The following is a 21,283-nucleotide window of genomic DNA, read 5'->3' as shown; positions in this document are numbered from 1 at the left end:
TCTACGCGCTCACAGTACCTTTATAGCTTCTGCTCCTTTTGCGCCTTAAGATCCCTTTCGTCCTTCAACACGTCCTTCCGCAACCCGACCTCGAGCTGCCTGGGACCCTCCTTATTGAACTTGACCAGTACGACATAGTCAGAATCCCCTTTCAGCCCACTACCCTTGAGTTCGGGCCCGGGCTTGTCCAATGCCAACACCGACCGCCCATCCTCTCGTCCAAACTGTAGGCCGATCGGACTGATAAACTTATCCTTCCAAAAAGGCGATCCTTCTGTCTCAATTCTATGCCGTAGCTGCTCTCTTTTACGCAGCACCTCGTCTCTCGCCTCGGCTTGTCCATCCACGACCTCACGATCCAGTATCTCCGACATCAGATACAGCAACAGAAACTGTGGCGGAAACAAGATGATCTCTCCGCTCCGTGCGCCATTCAACCAGTCTCGCGCCCGTCGCCACCTGGGCGCCATAGTCTCAACCTTGTCGGCCGTCGCATGCACCGACGGGTTCCCAGCCTCCTCGAGCTCCACGAAGTAAACGTACATCTGCGTGGTGAAGCGCTTAGGCACATTAGGCGGCGTGACCCAGTGCGTGAACGGGATCAGACGGTCCGTGTCCAGCACGGCATTGGGGGATATCGACTTGATCCACGCCGAAAGCGTCGTCTTGTGACCATGCACGGCTTCGCGACCCTGTCGTCTTTGGTCGCGGGACACAGCGAGGAGGGCCTTGGCGTCTTTCGACTCCCGCGCGAGCAAGATGCCGGACTCCTCGAACAGTTCGCGGATAGCTCCCGTGCGATACGCGATGCTGTCGAGGTGACGGTTGATGTCTGTCGAGTCCGCTGGGAGGTCACCGTCGGATGCCTCGAGGTTGCCGCCCGGGAAGACATGAGCCGAGGGGAAAGCCGATGAAGTCTGGACGCGGTGCAGCAAAAGGATCTCGTTGGTGGGTGAGACGAGTATCACACTTGCACTGGGCGAGGGCGGCTTGGGCGCCTTGTGTTCGGTGTAGCCTCGCACTTCGAACTTGGAGGGCGCCATCGTCGCGGTACCCGCACCGGTCCTCTTGCCTGTGATCTGAGATTGTTCGCCCGGCTTGGGAGCGCCCATGGTCCGCTGTGAGCTACAGAAATGGATGTATCGAGGATCCTGAGGTCTATGTGTCTGTTTCAAGGAACGGTGACTGATTCGCGATGCGCTCCAGTCTAGAAGTCTAATATGAATGAGGAATCTAGAGGTTACGAATCCAGACCTAAGTGAAGCGGCCAAGGCAATAACATGCATTGGGAACAAAAGAACAACGACACATTCGAGGAGGGATCTACTCGTATTACATGTGTTCATTGAATGCAGGTAAGACGTGCGGGTGCGGTTCATTGGATTCGTGCCTTGCATGTCATGTCTCGAGTGGGGAAAGCCGAGGTTCACTTCGGCCTGCGGAATGCCTAACATCACGAGTGCCACGGCCCCAGACTCGTCGTGTGAAGGAAGCATTATCGGTGTCACGAAAGACTGGCAAGAGATCATCCGTGCAGATAGCTTAGCTTTCTTCATTCTCTTGTTTCTGTGGAAGGCACCTTCTGTATCTCGTTACAATCACCTGCTCAAGCACAGACCAATGGACATCATGGTAGAGCCTCGTTGTACGTTGAGCCATCGACACCTCTCCGGAAAAGCCTGTCCCGTCTCAACGGATTCCATCGCATCCCCCGCCGCTTGAGCATGAGGAGGTTGAACACCACCAAGGCACTCATCCTCCTTCAGCCGGCCCAACTGCTCGTAAAGCAAGAAAAAGAATAATGATAGCACGATTTTCCCGCTTGATCCATGCCAATTCCACCTCATTCTATGATCTGGTACACTCGACTTACGGTGAACTGCAAACCCACCCACCCTGCCATTGCAGTCACCATAACGTAAAAGGTGTCATTGAGCACGACCGACTCTCCCGTGGTGGAAGAGAAGGGTTCGCAGAGTCGGGGAGCTTAGTGTTTCTACCCAACTCAAAAGCGATGGCGAACTGACAACTGTCCATACGTGGGAATGACCTAATGTTAGTAGCACAGGGGAATTTTGACATTCTGAAGGGGTGAAGATCCAAGGGTATGGAGGATAAGCGCGACAGCGTCCTCCTGAGATACGCAAGTGTTGTACGCCGTAGCTTACGACCGGGACCTAACGCGTTAGAAGCTGTCATGATTAGCAAGACGAAGATTGATCTGTGGTCGTGGTTCGAGCCGATATCCAGAAGATGTCAGACGTGTTGTGGTCGTCCATGTGTGTGAAGTATCTCGGTGAAATTCGAAAGTCAAGAAGGCCGCCGACGCTTGGGTTCAGGTGTATCAAATTCCAGGAGGTCGAAATCATCGTCGTCTTCCACCTTCCGCTTGGAATGAATGCTCTTGGATGGCGTAATGGGAGGACTTGCGGCGGTCGGAGGTTTGAGGGAGAGACTTGGCGGGTCTGATTGAGGTTGGGTGCTTGACTGCTGCTGCTCACCCGGAAGACCTGGATCTGCATGCTCCGCAGGAATCGAAACATCTTTAAGATCGTCCTTGCTGCCCTCTTCCAGAGCAAACAGTTCTTCATCACTGAAGGAATCCAGCTCTGGCACAGGCTCGTGTTCGGAATCCTGCGCGTGGTTCTGGAATTCGTTGAATGATTCCTCGCCCTCTGTTTCGACTCGTACAGCATCAGGATCTGCAAACTCGGTTTCCACATGGTCTGCTTGTACGGTATGTGAGCTATTGGTCTCGTCCTCATCTATACCCACTTTTGAGGGACCGGAAAGCTGAGACGAGGTATCATGGCCGACGTCAGCAACTTCCAGCTCCTCACCCTCGCCGTCGGGATCATCACCAGGCTGGTCTGCAGAGTCAGGTGCAGGGACTTTGGCATCTTCGTTCGTCTCTTGGGCTGTGGATAATTCTGCAGGATGCTCTCCATCCGCCTCAGGTAAGGCAAACACATCGTCCGCATTCTGGGCACCTTCAGCAAAGTGACCATCAGATCCTGTTGCGTCCTCCGGTTCGTTGACATAATCCGGAGCATTTTGAGCCGGCTGAGAAGCATCCTGAGTTTCGCCAGCAAGGTTTGCCGTGACAGGATCTGCGCCGTTGCCAGGAAGTTCTTCCATGGCAGACCTCTGGTTGGCACCTTCCTCGGCATCGTGCTCATGGTAAGGCTGCTGATCCTCAGGCTCTGGAGTGTCAACGTAGTCAGCGGCGATTTCTGAGAACCCTTTACCTTCACCACATGCGGATGAAAGATAAGCATATTGCGACGCCAAGCTCACACGGCTGCTCAGATAACAACACAAGGGTGGTGACTCTTCGTTTCCATCATTGTTGCAGAGTTGCAAGTATACCTCGAGGATCTGGGACAAGGTGATCTGTGCGGCATATTTCGAATCTTCACAAATGTGAAGTCCCAGAGAAGTAATATCCAGGACAAGCTCATCGTGATGATCCAGAGTTCCACTGAGAATGTCACGACAAGTCGCGAGCACTTTGTCAAGTGGCTCGAAGGCAAGCGAGGAGTCTTGCAAGAAGTAGACGGCTGAGGAGTCTCCAAGCATGGGTGGAAATAGTGACATCTCCTCGTCCAGATAGACCAGTGTTACAGGATGCAAAGAGGCTTGTGTCTCCTGAGACTTGTCTGCATGCTCGGCGGCTGGATGCTCAGCATCTTCTTGCTGCTCGACATTGTCATGTGAAGCGGACATCAGGGCGTCACCAGTAGATGGAACCGTCTCCGAGGGTTGGACGGCCAGTTCATGCGTGTCGATTCCATCAATAGCCGCGGACACGTCGTCCCCAGATTCGTGATGGTCTTCAACTTGGTCATGATCCTGGCCACCGTTATCTTGTTCTCCGTCTTCGAAGCGTGCCGATTCGTTTTCAACTTCTGGAAGAGGCGATTGGACGGGCACGGCGGCCTTCGGCTTCTGTTCAGTTACGTCTGTGGTTTCCTGGTATGATCCGATGGGTGCTACATTAGTTGTAAGTTGCTCGTCTTCAGCGTGTTCTTCGAGAACCGTGAGATCGACTTCGTCACCGCCCTCTTCGAGGAATGGTGGTTCTTCATCCAGTGTGATTTCATAGGCATGGTCGGTGATTTCTATAGGCTGCTCCAGGGGCATGTCTTCCTCTTCCTCGTACAAAATGTCCTCATCTTCGTCAAGTCGGACTCCTTCTCCATCACCGTCCATGTTGTAATCGATATCTGCGTTTTCGGTTGTCAAGAGCGCATTCGTATCATCAAACATATCATCATCAGGCAATATTTCATCGGTCTCATCTTGCCGAGGGTTGTTACCACTGTCGTCTAACTGGACGGACTCATCATCGATCATGTCGTCGTGTATGGAGCCGATGACTGAAGGGTCGCGAACGGAATCGAGCTCGATGTCGATGTCGTCAGGCTGCCGAAAGGGCGATGAGGCTACGTCCATTTTATCATCCAGTTGTGGCGCGTCCACATCTTGAAACACAAATGATGGTATCGCGGTCATACCGGAATGAGGCGCCAACTGCGCGGATCGAAACCCCAGTAAAGATTTGACTGCTCGAGATTGCAGTATTCTGGGTTTTTCGAAAGGAAAAGCGAACGAAGAGTGGGAGGCAACGCGTAACAATTCGAATGACAAGCGGATAGAAGAAGGGTCAAAGATTTCGTTCTTGGAGTTGCGCTGAGGATATTTGAAGCAGTCAAATATAGGCGACGGTGGGAACAAACGAAAGTGAGTCCAGCAAGACTTCACTGAAACATTATCACTGTGTTGCACACTGCGCACAAAAGCTGGCGATGAAAGAAGGAGGCAGAAGTCTTGAAAGAGGAGGTTTGAGAATTGTTTCCAGGCGGCAGCCGCAGATGTCCGCAACAAGCTTAGTTCAAATTCTGGCATCAAAGCGGCACTGACCGAAACCGGCTACATACCTAGGTATCTATGGTACCTAACACAAGGACTGCCACGAACCGTCAAGACTGTTTCCTCTCGTGGGTATTGAGTGCCATGAGTCACATAGTCACATAATGTTCTCCACTACGCTGAATCATGAGTTGAGTTCTTTATCATTCTGTTTCAAACAGAAGGAGATGAGGGGTCTAAGAAAAGATCATTTCAAACATTCTTCCAAGCAACAACTGCTGACATCACCTTCCATATTTCTGCTGCCGCTCTAGATTTTCGAGTGCCTTCTGGGTCTTCCTCCTGAATTCTGCAGTCTCTTCCTTCTCGCGGTCTCTCAATGCTTCAGCCTGGTGACTCCACGACTCCCGATCGATGAACAGGTGGTATCCCATAAATATACCCCCAAAAAAACCTCCGAAAAGACAAGCGAGGAAGGCTCCGCCGTCGTCACCTGGTATACAAATGAGTCGATCGTCTAGAATCTCGCACTTCAACTTACCGGGTTGCTGACTAGTTTCAGCTTGCGCAACAACTTTTTGGGAATCTTTCCAGGCTTGCTGAGCATGTGAACATTGTCCACAGGCTGGTCGGGATTGTGGACAATCTGTAAAGGTTCTTCTGGGAGCCTGAAGTCTCATCTGTTGTAGTGACAGAGGGGTCTTGATCGAAGATCCGCATGGATTCGGGGCTCGCGTCCGAAGAAGAGCGGATTGGTTCATGAACGTCCTCGTCGGAACATGTGGTTGGATTTGCCGGAACATCTGTGGCCCTCGTCGGCTGAGAAGCTGAAGGCTAGACATACTTCTCACGGTCCCCCTCGAGGCAAGATTAGGAGCAAATCGGCCGTTAAGGTGAGAAACCGGTTTCGATACTTGCTTGAAGAACGGAGGTTGAAGGTCGAAGGTCTGGGGTCTGAGATTACACGAGCGAAGGGGTATGCGCGCTGAACCAGGTACTTATACATACCCTTGTACCAAAGGTTTGGAGAATGTATAGCGTCTGTCATGCACAAATATCGCGCAATGTTCCATATGAGGGATTTCACATCAACCACTCACTGGTAAATACTAACTCTCAAGGATCAACGAGCAACATGTTGTTCTCCGGATGCGATACTGCAAGTGAGAGTCTTGGTTGTTGCACCTCATGAGGAGTGAGAAGGGAGTCTATTAGCAAGAAGATTCCAACCGTCTGACCAAGTATCAGCTGTTTGCATCGCTCTGTCCCCTATTTCTTGAAGATCCGGTTGATCTCTCTGTGAACCTCTCGTCGCTCTAACTCATTAGTCTGTAGCTCTAGCCCATGTTTGAAACTGCTCTCAAGTTTCCTGAAGTTCTCCGTAAGTTCTCTCTCGCGACGGTGACTTCCCGACTCTTCGTCGATGAACATGTTGTATCCCAGCAACAGACCACCACCAAGTCCAAGCACAAGTCCCCAGACGCCAAATGCGCGGGTCGCTGTTAACGCGTCGGTCACTGATTTCGCGTCCTCGCTACCTAGTGCGAGACAAGTGAGACGAGTGCTAGACCATGGGAATTCAACTTACTAATTTGCTGGTTGCCAGACATGTTTTCAGACTTGTGTGCACGTCGATATGATCAGGAGGCAGTTCGGCCTCGAAGGTGATAAAGTGGTTTCAATCCTTGAATGAAGAGCGTAGCTTGAGGTCTGAGATGAAAACGTACCATTGACGGGCCATCAACACCGAACAAGGTACTTATACTACCTTGGTACCGAGGATTGTGAGCATGTGTAGATCTGTCACGCACAAATTTCGCGCAACCTTTATATGAGGGATTTCACAACCACCACTCGTCTACCAGTCCATCCAAGAACTGACGGTCCACGTTCACAAAACTTTTCCAAAAGTCGACCTCGAGCCTCCAGGGTTGAGTTTGCATGATGAAGGTAGCAGCAGCCGTCAACTGTAGCAGATCGGACTCGCTCTCGGCCATGACCAACACAACATCCTTGCGTATCCTGATCTTCTTGCCGTCTCCAAAGTGCGACATATATGGTTCAAACCTTTGGGTCATGTTGTAGTGCACACTCCATTCCGAGTACGGCATGTCTTTAGGAATAAACTTCCACTCCCAGCTTCGGCCGAGCATATCGACAAAACTGGTCATTACCCGTTTCTCATAGGAGAGCATAAAAGGATAGAAGTGTGGTGACGACCAGACGCGTAGGAGCGAGAAACGCGCCAGGGGGAACTTCTCCACGAAGGCCGTAGCATCTTGGCGAAGGGATCGCACCGTGATGCTGTATGGATCGACGAACCCCTTCGGCATTTTCATGCCGTCAATAGCGGGCCGGAAGTCAAAGTAGAGATCCTGGGGTCGATCGTGCTCCTGAGCCGCAAAAGCTCTCCCGCATATTTCCGGTTCCTCCACGTAAGAGACGCAAATAACGCCGTGTCTGAAGACTGGTGTGCGCGTCAGTGAATTTCTGCCGAACTGAATAGGAGCATCTTACATTCAGCAATTTTGGGCCGGATACAAATATCCCATTCAAGAGGTAAGTCATTTGCAGCATAATCCTCTGGCAATCTGTAGCGTCGTGTTGCATTGTCAAGATCTTGGAAAAAACTGTCTTCTCTGTAACGGGAGCTCCGTGAACTCCGCCTGTCGGGTAATTGCTTGCAGCGGTGTGTCTGGTCAAAGATCTTGGAAGCCTCGTGTTTCAGGCCGTTTGTCGAGGCGAAAAACGTCGCACCTGCGGAGAAAAACAAGGATACGATGCCATATGCTCGTTTCATGTCCTTCATGACTCGCCTGTGTGTATTTGGATGGTAGTCAAGAAACTTCAGCAAACGCGCACATGGCACCAATATCTCGTCGTATTCTTTGAGATCAGGTGTCTCGGCATCGCGACGGATCTCCAGATATTCATGCCAACGTTGCTGCGCGCCCGGCTCCAAGTCCGAGTTGTGCCATGCCTCCTTGAATACTGTATGATATTAGTATGGTCTGCACTTGGACATTCTTCGACTACGCAGGAGTAATCAGGGTGCTGAGCTCAAGGAAGATAAGGAGGCATCCTCGGGCATGCGGTAGCACCACAGTCAGGTCGTGCTTCTGCATGCCTCCAATCTCATGCGCGAGAAGTCGGGTTCAACTCACTTTTTGATTTGTATAGGTCCATGCATGTCATGAACTCCTTGTCCATATCCACGTTCCGTTCTGGTCCCGGCCCAAATGAGTCGAGAATGTCTACAGCTGTAGCCAGGTTTGGAGAGATCCCTCTCAGAATGTCTCCGCTCGATCTGTACCAAATTAGCACGTGGTATCAGTGCGCAACATTCGATGATCTTTCTGGGATACGCACTTCTTGGTCTGAGCCCTTATGGCGAGCGGTCCATGACCATTCAGGTCCTTTGAGCCACTGCTTGTAGATTGTTCCGGAGTAAGGCTTGTATCATCCTCAATAGTGCGTGTCGAGTCTGTGTGATCGTCATCGCTTGCCATGCTATCGTCCTCCGATTCCCATACAGACAGCTCATCTTCCCAGCCGTCCGACTCCTCTTCGTCTGTATCGCCATCTCGAACGAAGAACTTCATTGCAAACTCTCTCAGTGAGCCATGTTCATACTGTGTCAGCTCGTTTTCAACGCCTTTATAACGTCTGCGGGTGGAGATCGTGCATGCCTCTTCGGGGAATAAGATTTTGTCCTCGAGCATATCCGCCTTCGTATAGAGCAAATGCTTGGGCACTTCGCGAGAGACGTCCCCATCGGGTGTCATGAATTGAAAGGCACTCGGATCCGAAGTCATATCGTCCCAGATTGTCGTTGTAGTCTCGTCCTCTCGAACATCCCTGACGCGAAATGAGTCTCCATCGTAGGTGATAGTCTTTAGAACTGGAGCGGCATTGGCCCAGCAATCCAATGGCTGGCTAATCCGGTGTGCCTTGTGAAGAACCTGGGACGGGTTAGCTTCTGGACGACAAGAGCAACGGCACGACCCTTACCTTGAGCACATGGCTGTGCAGCTCTTGCCCCTGTCCGCCAGGGTTGGATGACCATATGTAGATCTCGTAGTAATCGTCGAATCCCAGTCTAAAGCTTCGATACTTTTCCATCTCTTCAAAGAAGTCGGGTCCAACGTATTTGATGGTGTCCCATTCGGCGCGGGCAGACCTACCATACCCTCCCCGTCGTCTTTCGAGCCACAACTCTTTTTCAGGTGGTTGGACAATGATTCGACCAGTCCTTCCATCTCGCACCAAAATCATTATTTCGAGGGCCCGCATTGACGCATACTGTATGAAACGACGACTGACAGGGTCGTTGCGCTTCATTTGTGCACAAATCCAATTTCTGACCTCGATCGAAGCATGGACTCGACGTCCAGCACTGGTGCGCCCTTTGCGATTGAAATTCAAAAGCTCCGCATCTTGGAAGATGTCGAACGGTACAAATCCCTACAGGGCCATCAGCATGTTTCAAGACCTGCAGCGAACGGAAATGAATTTGCCCGCGAAAGATATAGAAAGTCTCTGGGCTCCTGGACCACAGCAATGAACTTACCATCTGAATATATGACCGCTGCACGAAGTTTTCGGCTACGCCTGAGAACCACTCCGGGTTTGGAAAGTAGAAATAATGCGCCAGAAGGTTGAGTTCGTAGAACTCGTCCCAGGATTTACACAACTCGGCAGCCTTGTACAAGCTGCAATTTCGTGCGAGAATACTGAATTGCAGCCAGCCGCCACGACTCAGCGATCCCTTACTCGGATAGTTGTAGATGTAACGGCCACATATCTTGACACGCATTTTGCTCTTTCGAAGGTTTCCCGCGTCATCAAGCGTGCCGAAATTGATGCGAGTGCCCTGTTCTTCACCGGATCGATTCATCTCCTCGAACAAGTCTACCATTTGGTTTTGATCCTCCGACATTTCAGATCTCATTGCGACTTTTCGTTTCGACTGCCATACTTTTGGTAAATGATGCTTCCGTCGACGGCTGCCTGGGGGTGCGGCAACCACATCATTGTCCGCCTCACTGTCTTCCTCGTCTGCTTCCGATTCACTTGCTGGATCTTCAGCATCAGGGCCCTCATCTGTTCTAAAGTAATCCGCGCACGCATCCCGTATGTCCTGGAGGGAGGGCTGTTCCAGCTTAAGACACAAGTCTCGCAGATCTTGAGCTTTCAGTTCCGGACTTTCGAAGAATTCTTGAAGGCTGTTGGCTTCCATAGCCGCAGGCAGTAGAACAGCAGTCCGAAGAAGCATCCGACACAGCAGATAGTTTTTGATCTCAGTAATCTCCATGGTAAGGCGGTCAACTTCCGATTGCGACATTGGTGGCATACGCTCCAAAATTCGCTTTGTACCATCCATTGCAACGAATATCAATCTCCCTCCTGCGACCTTGGTTCCTTGGAGCAGCCTTGACCGCATCTCCTGTCGACTCTCAGTCTCTGCCATGTCTGGCTCATCTTCTGGACGCTGGTGCCGGTCCCCTGTAGAAACAACGACGGGCTTAGCATTGGGGGCAATTTGTCTCTCACTCTCGCTTGAAGCTGTGATACCGTTTCCAAGGTCAGTCGACGGAAGCTCTTCGGACTTTTTGCCTTTGCCCTTCTTCTTCTTTCTTCTGCCGTTTTGGGATTCTGGAGCCGCATCCGTCGGCTTCGGGGTGCTTTCGTTCGTGCTGGTAGACATTTGAGTGTCTGCCGGCGCTTCTGGAACCGAAACAGAGTCTGCAGGACGTTCGGCAGTCTCCGCACAGTCGACTTCTTCACCGTTCGTGTGTTGGTCGTCCATCCACAAGAAATGCTTGATCAGGTGGACGTGAGAGCCCCGTTCATACTCAACGACGTCCTCGAGAGGATCCCAGGATTCCTGGCCGGCTTCTGCGGCGAGTCTCTCCTGATAGGCTTTTTCTAGGAACTGCTCTTGCCTCCGAGCGTCCTCCTCTGCTTTGGCCTCACGCATACGGCGATGCAATCCTTTGGCTTGACGTCGAAAGAGAGCTGCTTCTCGCTTTATCTTCTTCTGCTCGTTCTCGCGCTGCTTGTCTTCCTCGTCCTGGCATTCCCGGGCCCACTCAAACCACTTACGCTGCTGGTACATCACTTCGGCCATGCGTTGCACCACACGCTCGAGTGCTTTCAGGACTGTTAGCTTCTGAGTGACCAGTGAGCTCAGAAACTTCTCGTGTCCATAATCCATGGTGAGGGCATAGAAATGACTGTGGTGAATCTTGCGGGCTTTGATCACGCGGTCTAGTAGGTTGTGTCGCTTGAGAAGATGTTCATGGATCTCCTCCAGTTCCTTCTGATCACTCAGCTCGGCGAAGTCTTCATTTGCCAGTTTTTTGGGACTGTCTGCCAAATAGGCCGGGAGAGAATTTGGCAGTGCATCAAGTTCGGCATTGCGCCTCTTGTAGCCCACGTACAAGCCTGTTCAGCAGAACCGCCGTCAGCAAGTCATGCGGAGAGTTTCTAGTCATGATGGTGGCTAGGCTTCGTGCTTGAGCATATGTAAAAACATACCATGGCACTGTCTGGAATGGAATTGGCAAAACAGTCCGTTGAGTGATATTGCATCAGAGTGACACGGCTGACTATCAAGCAAGCCCAACGCACTGCATTTCTTGGGGCGAGAGGGTAATTCCACCTTGGAGACCAGCTCCGTCGCTTGGGTCATAGACATGATTACAATCGAACAAAACGCAGAACAGCAATATCAGCCGGCCAGAACAAATCCTTCAGACATTTACTGAACGTTAAACTGACAGTACATGGTGGTAGAAAGGGTCGAGCATAATCAAAAGATAAAGAGGCGGTGAAGTTAAACCTGAAACTCTCCGCAAACGCGTCGGACGCGTCTTACGCTATACCTGTTCCAATAGTGACGACGGCCGCCCTAGGTGAGAAATACTTTTGCTATGCGTCTATGTCTTTACTAGCACCTCTATGAGTCTTCTCTGCTGTGCGTAGCCTCATCTTTGGCAGCCTTCCAATTGGTGTAAAGCAAAGCCAGTCCTGCCGAGGCCATCCTTCTCTTCAACCACAGCAGTAAACATTCCAGTGTAATGAGCAGATCCTTCCACACGAACTCTTACATGTGGTTGTTCCGAGCTGGAAGGCAGAGCTTCAATCACCGAGCCAGTGAAACCGCCCATTCCGGTCCTTTGAGACAGCAAGGAATGGTAAGTCCGGCGTTGGCCGACTGAGAGCTTCCCCTGGTTGTAAGCGAGGGCAACCCTCGCAGCAACGGCACCACCAGTTGGGGAACGATCAATTTGTTGGTTGGCAAAGAAGCAAAGGCCAGTCTCCTCTCCAGCATGATCGGGTCCGCTTGTATCGTTCTCTTCTGAGCCATGTCCGGCCCTAAGGCTGGTATCAACGATCATGATCGAGTACAAGTAGCTCATTTCCTTGGTAATCGGATGTTTTGTACGAAAAGAGAGGTCGGGGTTTGCGTTGACTGCCGCCTTGAGCTGTTTGGAAGCATGATCCATCTTCCCTAGTTCAACATCCGCCAGCCTTCCAGAAAAACCTAGCTCTTCCGCGTCGACAATGCAATAAAACGCCCCTCCATAACTGAAATCGGCAGTGATAAATGTGCGGTCTCCCAACTCTGGCCAGCGATATTCCGGCGACAGAGGTATCTTGACAGAGACTCCAGTTGCAAAGGAAGGTACAGATAGGAAAGAGACGGGACGAGAAGGATCTGACTTGCCGTTGGGTAGTGCCGGGACGGTGACCTCAAGTGGGCCACTAGGCACATGAAGGCTCAGATGGAAAGACGATATATCTTTGTCGTATCTTAGTTTCTTTCCTCTAGGGAATATAGACTCGTCAGCATCGACGAGGAATCTTCCAAGTGCGATGGTGGCGTGTCCGCACATGGTCGAATAACCTTCGTTGTGGGTGAACAACACCCCCATATCGGCCTTTCCACTGGCTACCAATTCAGTATCTGGCCGCAAGATGGCGCCATACATGTCCCAATGTCCTCGAGGCTCGAACATCAGCCTTTTGCGGATGTGATCGTACTCAGTCAAAGCTTGAGCGCGCTGCTCGAGCAGTGTCCCAGTGAGGTTGGGATACCCTGAGTAAATGATCCTCGTAGGCTCACCCGTCGTGTGCATATCGACACACTTAATGGGCTCGCGCAAGGCGACATCTCCAATAATCTCCTTGAGGCCATCCATCTTTGCCTCGCACTAAATATCGTCACGCCGGAAAGCAAAGAGGAAAATGAATGAGCCATGGTCAAGAATTATCTCTGATAAAGAGCAAGGCTCTCTCGGAGGTGACCGCCTGTGCCCAAGCAGCCTATAAGCAGTGAATATGACCGCCAAGCTTAAGGGGAAACCGCGGGGCCTTTCCTCATTCAGGTCTCCAATCGAATCTGGCTTCAACTTTTGGCCGAGACAACAATACCTGTCCTTTCCCGTGTGCGCTGCATATCAATTCACACCTCACTCGCTTCTTCATTTCCGCAAACAAACATGGTCGTCCTCGCCGCTTCGATCTGCACACGCGGCGGCAAGCCTCTGTTGTCCCGCCAATTTAGAGAGATCCAAAAGTCCAGAGTCGAAGCCCTCCTAGCATCCTTTCCTAAACTCGCAGATACCTCAACACAACACACCACGGTTGAGCAAGAGAATGTCCGCTTCGTGTACCAACCGCTCGATGAGCTCTACCTGGTCCTCATCACAAACAAGCAGTCTAATATCCTTCAAGATATTGACAGCCTACACCTGTTCGGCCAAGTGGTCACTTCGATATGTAAGAAACCCGACGAGCGCGAGATCCTGCGGAATGCCTTCGAACTGCTGAGCGCTTTTGACGAACTGGTCACGATGGGCTACCGAGAAAACCTTTCTCTCAATCAGATTAAGACCTTCCTCGAGATGGAGTCGCATGAAGAACGAATTCAAGAGATCATCGCTCGAAATAAAGAGTTGGAAGCCTCTGAAGAGCGGAAACGCAAAGCTAAACAACTCGAGATGCAAAGAAAAGAAGCTGCTCGGTCGGCTGCTTACGGAAGGGGCGTTGCGCCTAGGATGCCTCAACAACCTACCTACACTCCCCCAGTGCGGCCAGAGTCGTCATACGACTCATATGAGGCAGAGAAGAACAAGGTGTCCAGCAAGTTCACGGCTGCACGACCCACAAAGGGCATGCAGCTGGGCAAGAAATCAAAGACATCCAACGCTTTTGCCAAAGTTCAACGGGAAATGGGAGAACCGGAGCCTACGGCCGCCCAAATCGAAGCAGAACTTCCTGATCGCACCGTCCCATCCGCCGCAACTCACGATCACGCTCCATCTCATGCAAATCCCATTACCGTGTCCGTGACCGAGACACTCTCAGCGAAACTTTCGCGCGAAGGCGCTTTGAAATCGTTCGAGGTCAAAGGTGATTTACAGTTAAAGATTGCGGACCCGGCTCTCACAAAACTGGCTTTATCAGTGCAGGCCCAAGAAGGACCCTTAAAAGCTCAATTCCGAACACACCCCAACGTGGATAAGAATTTGTTCACTTCGCAGAAGGTCATCCAGCTCAAGGACACAACCAAACGCTTCCCCACAAACAACAGCATTGGTGTTCTACGCTGGCGCGCCACAGCCGCAGCAGACACGCCTGATATCCTCCCCATCACATTCACTGCATGGGTCAACAAGGCTGAGGACAGCTATACCATCACGATCGAATATGAGCTTACCAACATGGAAAACACTCTCCGCGACGTGACTGTGACAATACCCTACTCGTCAGCCGAGCCTGCTGTCTCATCTTTCGACGCCATCTACCAAGTCACAGGAGATAGCTTGGAGTGGACGATTGGCACGATTGACGCAGAGAACGCTAATGGCAGTTTCGAATTCGATGCCCAGGCCGATGATGATGCCGAGTTCTTCCCTATGTCTGTGGCCTTCGAGATGACGCGGCCGTTCATCGAGGTTGACGTACTTGGTGCTCGCCTGCTGGAGATGGATGAGGAGGTCGACTATGAGAAGATTATCAAGGCCAATGCGGAAGGATTTGTGATTGAGTAGATACGGTGGTCGGGGTTGCCGGATCAAGTCCTCTTCATCTTGACAGTGTGGTGTTCATTTTTAGACGAAGAGGTTCTGGAATCAATATGACATGGTATGACTTCTCTTTCCCAATTTCATGTGCTAGGCCGTGTTGCTCGTGCGCGACAATCAAGGAGCGTCAAATTCAATAGTCACATAGCCAAGGGAAGGCCACGGTCATGAATACGAGGGAATGATATTATCCGAGATTCATGCATGGATCTATTGTGTATATGAGCGATTGTCGTGAATGGTATATAGTGTATAAGGGGTCATAGTCTCGTATCGTAAAATGTGCCACTTTCATGTCCACCAATTTCCCCCTTTTTGTTCCTCATCAGGCAGCCACAACCACAGTCACAGCGCATATGTCCAAAACATGATCTTTGCCCTTTGATTTCCAGATGCAATGTTGGGATATCTCATGCAAGTACCATACAATCCAGAATGCACAATGCACGTCTCTATCTCGTATTCGCTAAATACCGAAGTAAAGGTCATCACAGTGGACATCCACCCAGGTCATCATATTCAGTACCAGAGGCGGTAGTATTCATGTGTCAGTCGACATTGACCTCACGAAGGCCAGACGCCATTGTCAAGCAACTGGAACAGATCCCATTCGGGCGCGTTCTCGGTCTTGAAATTCCAAAAGATCCAGCCCTGAGCCTTGGACTCGAAAGCACTGATCTGGGCGCTGATGTAATTCGTCGTGTCGGACTTGTAGTCACTGCTCCACGAGCCAATGTTGTCGATAGCCGAGCATGATCCAACGTAGCTAGACCCGCTGTATGTGCCGTCGTAGCGGGCTCCGGTACCATAACCATTCAAGTAGGGAGCACAATCGGTCATGGCAGCAGACCATTCACCAACGATGACAAACTTGTCATACCCATTACCCCAGGTATTTGCCGAAGTCCACACTTCACTGACGTGTTCTGCCGGTGTCAAAGCGACACCACCGTCGCTGAAGACTTGGTACTCGTGGTGATCGATAATGGCTCCCGATGTGCCCGAGCCTGTCAGGACTCCGTCCCAAGCTGAAGGATTGAGGAAACCGTCGTGGATGACCACGTACGAATTGCCGGAGTCTCGCACGATGCCGAAACCCGATTCGTAGTAGCCCTGGACAGCAGATTTTCCTCCGGGCAAAGACTGAATCAGCGGTTCGTTCAAAAGTTCGATCCCGGCAATGACGTCCGAGTAAGAAGAGGTACCGTATTTCTGGGCGATTTGGCTGATGACGCTGAGTGTCTGGTCGATTGAGTCGTCGGTAGTCCATTCTGGTGTCGACAGATGGCCAGAGTTATCGAAGCCGTTTTGCGAGAGTGGTGCGCCGTGGAGGTCAATCCAGACTTTTAAGCCGGTCTGACGAGCCCAACTGATGGCTGAGTCGAGATAGTCTGCAGCACCTTGGATGTACGGGTCTCCATCGTACTTTTGGTAGGCCCAGTATCCAATGGGAATGCGTACTAGGTTGAAGCCGTTGTCCGCGATCTTCTGAAAATCTGACAGAGACACCCAGCTGGCCCAGTGGCTTTGGAGGATAGACGCAGCATCGGCGACATTCTCGCACAGCGTCCACTCGTCCACAACGCTTCCCCCGTATGGTGTGAAGATAGACGGCGTGATCCAAGGTTCCAGTACCAACCAACCTCCAATGTTCACACCTCGCACGGGTGTAGATCCGTACGAGAACTGTCGTTTCTCGATAGGTGACCTGGAACATGTCAGTTGGTTCCGTTTCCCAGCACCCGGAATGTAACTCACGCTGCTGCACTGGCGACAGCCAAAGCAGTCAAGAGAGCCTTGCTCCCCCACATGTCGAAGTCTCCCCGACTGAGGTATTTGATCAAGCAGCACCAGTTCCTGCACCCTAGGTATTGGTCCAAGCGGTAAACAGCAACACCGACTGAAGTTTGACCAACCTCCTCCAGGCGGACGTCAGCTTTATGCTCTGCGATTCTCTATGACCGCGCAATGACGCCGAAAGATACCCACGTGGACGATTCGGAGAGGGGTAAGTTAGCAATTGAATGGTTGAGAGACGGCTTAATGGTCACCTGCTCTGAAGTATATGTGAAAAAGGAACAGCCGTGAGGAGAAGTTGCAGACGAGGTGGAAAGATGGTCACCAATAAAGACGTCGATCTAGTATCAGCACCCTCGACATATGGGGAAATTTCTGGGATGAGCAGAGCCGGCGCTGGACGGAGCAAGCCTGCATCAGGTATGGATTCGCATTTCTTCACGTAGCTTCGACACGAAGTCGGCCATATAGTACCTTGAGCCACCCCAACTGTGGAGACTACCGTATGCAGCTCGTGGACAGAGGGGAGTGGTTGAGTGGTTGTAGCGGTCGCCCTTGGATCTGGTAGTCGCTCAGAGCACCGGGTGGAGCAAAAGAACAGCACTGGAAGCACTACCATGGTGCTCCGTACATAGTACCGCAAAGGCCATTGGAAGGTCCGGAGGCGTGGAGAAGACAAAAGCCGGTACGGGAATGTTGAACACGGTCATCGACAGCCCAGTGGGGCGGGAATGAAGGGACAGTGGCACAATGGTACGAGACGGTTAATTAAGAGGCAGGATGAGAACCGTGAGACTGGGTCCGAGCTTCACGGCTGGACCCTTCTTCTGGCACCATCAGCCACAAAATTGCGCGAAACTGAGGACGCAGGGCACGCCCGGTCAACCTCAGAACACAGAACCTTGAAAACGAGGTGCACGCCCTAGGCAGAGAGGCACAAATGCCAAGGACCAGAAGTGTCTATGTATGGAGGAGGTCTGTGAGTCGTTGTGGATGGTTGCATATTGGGTGGAGAGGCGCAATGATATACATAAGAGCAGCATCTGAGTGGTAAGGTTAAAAAATAGCAGCCGCGGATGAGACACAGTGCCCAGCAAGCAGAAAGAACGGACAGAGAATGGAATAATGATGCGACTGGGGAAAGCACCTCATGCAAGGGTTCCATCACCTGCTGTTTCTTCCTTTTGCAGGCTGGTGTCGATCACAGAAGTGCTGGGAGAATTATCATTCGTCAAGGTCGCGTCGGCTGATGAGGACAGTGGCAGTCAATGCATCAACCACGTCACAGCAACCACGTCGAGAGTTACACGGACAACCGGATAGAGGACCGTCGATGATAGCACGGTTGTGATCCTCGTAGCTTCATACAGGATTTTCTCCATCAAATTGTTGCTGCAATATCGCTTCCCAGTCGTAGGAATCGTTGTTGTTGACAACGCGCAGACGATGGATTATTCTCTGCTTGAAGTCCTGGGGGGACCCCTGCCTTCCCGAATGCCCTGCCGATGGTGCCTCTGGTGCCCTTGCAGCTCCAGCCAGATACTCCCATAGGCTGGGCAAGCATCATGCCAATCGTCGTTCCACATCCTTCTTCACTAACCCCAGTCTGGGTCGCAAGGACAAGCCTTTCTTGACAGCAGTCGCTCTTTTCGGTTTGGCCTTCTTCAGCCTCCCCGATTCGCCTGGAACTGGGACTCCCTATCAAGCAACACAGCCGCACCTGTTTACCGAGGCCGAGACCTTGATTGCACATGCACCTGTTCTCATCGTCAAACAACAATGTCTCAGTCGCCTCTGCAGCACTATTAACGAGACCTGTCACGACTTGCGCAGAGAAACCGTCCTGCGTCGCGATGCGTGCGAAATATTCAGTATTCTCGGATTGGACTGCCTCTCAGGAACGGCCACGTAACTTAACGTTGGCTTGCCCACAATTCCAGGCACCAGAAAGAAGAAATAGAAATAATGTTCCGCAATCCGAAACACGAGAAATCCTGTCAGGTACCATGACAATTTTGGCGAATCATACCTTAGCAACTGTCCACCTGCTCATCATCTTTTCACATCACCTCTGTTATCTGCTGTTGCTCGATGATGGAGTTTTCTGCTGGGTCTCGCGATACTCGGTAGTAGACGTTGGCAAACCTGGCACAATCCATGCTTCGTAGAAAGTCCTCATCATGGGTAATTACAATCAGCTGGAAATTCGATTGTTGCTGTCGATACAAAATGATGTCTTTGAGTGCCTGGGCCAGGCTGTGGATGTTCTCGCGGTCGAGGTTGGTCGTCGGTTCGTCGAGGGCAATCAATCCACAGTTGGCACTGAAGCACTCGGCCAACGCGAGTCGGATGATGATGCTTGCCAACACCTTTTGTCCAGCGCTGCACCGGCCTCGCATATCCATTTCCGCGTCGCGCTTGACCATCACAACCCGGTAATTGTATGATCGATTGCCTCGTCCAGTCTCATTATCTGCACGGATCATGATGCTGTCAACGTCGGTGCCCTTGTAAGTCTTGCGCCAAAGCTCCTCGATGATGCTGTTGATTTCACCCATCTTGAGGCTGTGATACTTCATGATGGCCTTGTCCAAGGCTCCACCATACCGGCCCAAGTCTTCAACAGCCGCTTTGGTAGCTTCGACCTTGATGTGAAATTCCTTGTAGCGCTGCGGTGCGTCTTTCAGGTCGGTCTCATATTCTTTCAGAATTTCTTGGAGCTGAGCGTCCTTTGACTTCATTTCCCCCAACTTTCCAGCTTGTTGTGCACCAAGTCGGTTGTACTCATGGGTATGTTTCTGTGATTCTTTCTGGAAATTGTCACGATCGGCCTCGGCATTCTGACTCGCAAGCTCTTCAATCTCTTCCTGCAACTGGACAAGGGCTCGTGTTTCACGACGGTATTGAAGGTTGTCAGAATATCGTCTTCTCGTCGCCTCGCTATCTCGGATCTGATCGTTGATTTTGTTCATATCACGTGTCAACCGTCCCTGCTCATTCTGCACACGGTCAAGCTCCTTTTCCAGATGGCTGAGTTCACGATTGACGCGGGCGAGCTGATTCGGCCCATCACGGTCGATGTAGGACCGGACGTGCTCGTTCAGTATGTCCAGTCCATTGACACTTTCGCTGAGACTGGATTGCTCGTGTGACATCTCCTGTTCCTTGGCGGCTGCTCTCTGATCGACGTCTTCATATTTGGCTTTCGCCATAGCAATCTCAGGGTCAAGCTTCTCAATATCCCGGTCGAGTCTCTCCAGAGCCTCTCGCTGCTTTTGGTTCTGGGCTCGATACTCTTCCACTCGAGCAGCAAGCGAAGCTTTCTTGTCGAGTTGATACCCAACAGTGTTCAGTTCACTCTTTAGATCCCGCAACTCGAGCTCCATAGATGAAAGTGCTGTGCGAGACTGTTCTTGCTCGGCTCTCATGCGACTGACCACGTTTTGCACGCCTCTGATCTTCTCCGCGGTCGAGTTCAGCTCCTCGCGTATGTCTTCCAAAGTGCGTCCTCCAGTCTGTTGAGATTGCTTTGCCGAAAGCTCCTCGACTTGAGTCTCGAATGTCTTGATCTCGCCGTGGTATTTGGCAATAGATGCTATTGTACGCCCAATTGATTCCACCTCTCGTTTCGTTTCCTTGCATGCTTCCACCTTGGTGTCATGGTCTTCCATCTTGGACTCCAACTTTTCGACCTGCTCGTCCAATCTGGCTAACTCTTGTTCATTGGCAGGGATATCGGCGTTCACAAGCTTCTTCCAAGTTTCAACAATCAAGCCGAGATCCAGCAGACGCTTGTAATCGGCTTCGACTTCTTTAGGATTGGTCCTTTCGGCGTCTGCTCGTGTCTTCTCCACCAAGTCTTCCATACGCTTCTTCATCCTCGTCAAGGCAGGATCGTTGTGTCCCTTGAACGCACGTGCACACGTACGGCAAGCTGGCTTTTCACCTCTGATAGCTTCCAAGACCTTCTGATAGTAATCATGCAGTCCAGCAAAACCACCGCTCTCCTCTCGTGCAAAGTCCGCATCATTTTCCGCTTGCTGTAGGGCTTCTTCATAGCTCTCTGGACCATCTGGTACCACGGCACGGATTTGCTTGTCACAATCCTGGGCCTCGGACTTCTTCCGGCCAAGGTCCTTGCGAAGAGATTCTCGCTTGAATTGCACTTGCTCCAATTCCCTGCCGACGTGATCTCTCTTGCGGTCAGCTTCCTTCGCTGCGTTGTCGGCGTAGGCCAACGTCGATTCATAGACCTTTTCCACGGTAGCAGGAGCCCACGCCTGGTTGACGATCTTGTTGATGCGATCACTATGCGCCTTCAGCAAGGTCTCTAGACTCCGCTCACGTTCCTTGAGCTCCTGCTTCAGATGAGACAATCTTGCAAGCTCCCCAGCTTTCTTCGTCGAATGCACGATCTCATCGTTCAGCTTGGAGCTGACTGACTCATACGATTGAAGTTCCGTATGAGCAGCCTGCAACTTTTTATCCCAGTCTGCAGCCTCGGCAGTTTGTTGGGCTTG

The 21,283-nt window shown here is 51.5% G+C and overlaps 8 protein-coding genes across 8 annotated transcripts; 1 reads left to right on the top strand and 7 right to left on the bottom strand.

Moving 5' to 3' along the window:
• Nucleotides 1–20: 20 nt before the first annotated feature.
• EDD37DRAFT_569477 (uncharacterized protein) lies at nt 21–1,043 on the bottom strand (the record flags this gene model as incomplete). The annotated part of the gene is made up of 1 exon (XM_062814226.1): nt 21–1,043. One exon carries the CDS (start codon nt 1,041–1,043, stop codon nt 21–23), a length of 1,023 nt encoding a protein of 340 aa, XP_062666275.1.
• A 1,267-nt stretch (nt 1,044–2,310) lies between these two features.
• EDD37DRAFT_653986 (uncharacterized protein) lies at nt 2,311–4,515 on the bottom strand (the record flags this gene model as incomplete). Its single annotated transcript, XM_062818637.1, has 1 exon — nt 2,311–4,515. The coding sequence occupies one exon, from the start codon at nt 4,513–4,515 to the stop codon at nt 2,311–2,313; it is 2,205 nt and encodes a 734-aa protein (XP_062666274.1).
• A 175-nt stretch (nt 4,516–4,690) lies between these two features.
• On the bottom strand, nt 4,691–6,009 carry EDD37DRAFT_177536 (uncharacterized protein). The gene is made up of 4 exons (XM_062809926.1): nt 5,724–6,009; nt 5,414–5,675; nt 5,161–5,365; nt 4,691–5,041 (listed from the first exon to the last, which is right to left on the bottom strand). The coding sequence occupies exons 2-4, from the start codon at nt 5,673–5,675 to the stop codon at nt 4,933–4,935; spliced, it is 576 nt and encodes a 191-aa protein (XP_062666273.1). The 5' UTR covers nt 5,724–6,009; the 3' UTR covers nt 4,691–4,932.
• A 132-nt stretch (nt 6,010–6,141) lies between these two features.
• On the bottom strand, nt 6,142–6,482 carry EDD37DRAFT_653985 (uncharacterized protein; the record flags this gene model as incomplete). The annotated part of the gene is made up of 2 exons (XM_062818636.1): nt 6,142–6,410; nt 6,461–6,482. The coding sequence occupies 2 exons, from the start codon at nt 6,480–6,482 to the stop codon at nt 6,142–6,144; spliced, it is 291 nt and encodes a 96-aa protein (XP_062666272.1).
• Nucleotides 6,483–6,597: 115 nt separating this feature from the next.
• EDD37DRAFT_177569 (uncharacterized protein) lies at nt 6,598–11,670 on the bottom strand. The gene is made up of 7 exons (XM_062809927.1): nt 11,413–11,670; nt 9,443–11,319; nt 8,884–9,336; nt 8,242–8,834; nt 8,037–8,179; nt 7,390–7,863; nt 6,598–7,339 (listed from the first exon to the last, which is right to left on the bottom strand). The coding sequence occupies exons 1-7, from the start codon at nt 11,570–11,572 to the stop codon at nt 6,714–6,716; spliced, it is 4,326 nt and encodes a 1,441-aa protein (XP_062666271.1). The 5' UTR covers nt 11,573–11,670; the 3' UTR covers nt 6,598–6,713.
• A 1-nt stretch (nt 11,671) lies between these two features.
• EDD37DRAFT_177507 (putative proline racemase) lies at nt 11,672–13,239 on the bottom strand. Its single transcript, XM_062809925.1, has one exon. It carries the CDS (start codon nt 13,077–13,079, stop codon nt 11,862–11,864), a length of 1,218 nt encoding a protein of 405 aa, XP_062666270.1. The 5' UTR covers nt 13,080–13,239; the 3' UTR covers nt 11,672–11,861.
• Nucleotides 13,240–13,296: 57 nt separating this feature from the next.
• EDD37DRAFT_669298 (uncharacterized protein) lies at nt 13,297–15,172 on the top strand. Its single transcript, XM_062819339.1, has one exon. The coding sequence runs from the start codon at nt 13,380–13,382 to the stop codon at nt 14,931–14,933; it is 1,554 nt and encodes a 517-aa protein (XP_062666269.1). The 5' UTR covers nt 13,297–13,379; the 3' UTR covers nt 14,934–15,172.
• On the bottom strand, nt 15,118–16,895 carry EDD37DRAFT_177388 (glucan 1,3-beta-glucosidase). The gene is made up of 2 exons (XM_062809924.1): nt 16,725–16,895; nt 15,118–16,674 (listed from the first exon to the last, which is right to left on the bottom strand). The coding sequence occupies exons 1-2, from the start codon at nt 16,775–16,777 to the stop codon at nt 15,531–15,533; spliced, it is 1,197 nt and encodes a 398-aa protein (XP_062666268.1). The 5' UTR covers nt 16,778–16,895; the 3' UTR covers nt 15,118–15,530.
• Between the last annotated feature and the right edge of the window lie 4,388 nt (nt 16,896–21,283).

Source organism: Exophiala viscosa (genome assembly GCF_022695815.1).
Source record: "Exophiala viscosa unplaced genomic scaffold EDD37scaffold_13, whole genome shotgun sequence".
NCBI lineage: Eukaryota > Fungi > Ascomycota > Eurotiomycetes > Chaetothyriales > Herpotrichiellaceae > Exophiala > Exophiala viscosa.
This window is presented reverse-complemented; position numbering and strand designations above follow the sequence as displayed.

Excerpts from the sequence above, each read along its gene's own strand:
- EDD37DRAFT_177569 (XM_062809927.1), bottom strand. The coding sequence starts at position 11,572 with ATGTCTATGACCCAAGCGACGGAGCTGGTCTCCAAGGTGGAATTACCC. Across the intron at positions 9,337-9,442 it reads AGCGGTCATATATTCAGATG|GGATTTGTACCGTTCGACAT; the intron begins GTAAGTTCATTG and ends ATGGCCCTGTAG. Across the intron at positions 8,835-8,883 it reads TGCACAGCCATGTGCTCAAG|GTTCTTCACAAGGCACACCG; the intron begins GTAAGGGTCGTG and ends AACCCGTCCCAG.
- EDD37DRAFT_177536 (XM_062809926.1), bottom strand. The coding sequence starts at position 5,675 with ATGTTCCGGCAAATCCAACCACATGTTCCGACGAGGACGTTCATGAAC. Across the intron at positions 5,366-5,413 it reads TGAAACTAGTCAGCAACCCG|GTGACGACGGCGGAGCCTTC; the intron begins GTAAGTTGAAGT and ends TTTGTATACCAG. Across the intron at positions 5,042-5,160 it reads CGGCAGCAGAAATATGGAAG|AACATTATGTGACTATGTGA; the intron begins GTGATGTCAGCA and ends AGCGTAGTGGAG.
- EDD37DRAFT_177507 (XM_062809925.1), bottom strand. The coding sequence starts at position 13,079 with ATGGATGGCCTCAAGGAGATTATTGGAGATGTCGCCTTGCGCGAGCCC.
- EDD37DRAFT_177388 (XM_062809924.1), bottom strand. The coding sequence starts at position 16,777 with ATGTGGGGGAGCAAGGCTCTCTTGACTGCTTTGGCTGTCGCCAGTGCA. Across the intron at positions 16,675-16,724 it reads GCTGTCGCCAGTGCAGCAGC|GTCACCTATCGAGAAACGAC; the intron begins GTGAGTTACATT and ends GACATGTTCCAG.
- EDD37DRAFT_669298 (XM_062819339.1), top strand. The coding sequence starts at position 13,380 with ATGGTCGTCCTCGCCGCTTCGATCTGCACACGCGGCGGCAAGCCTCTG.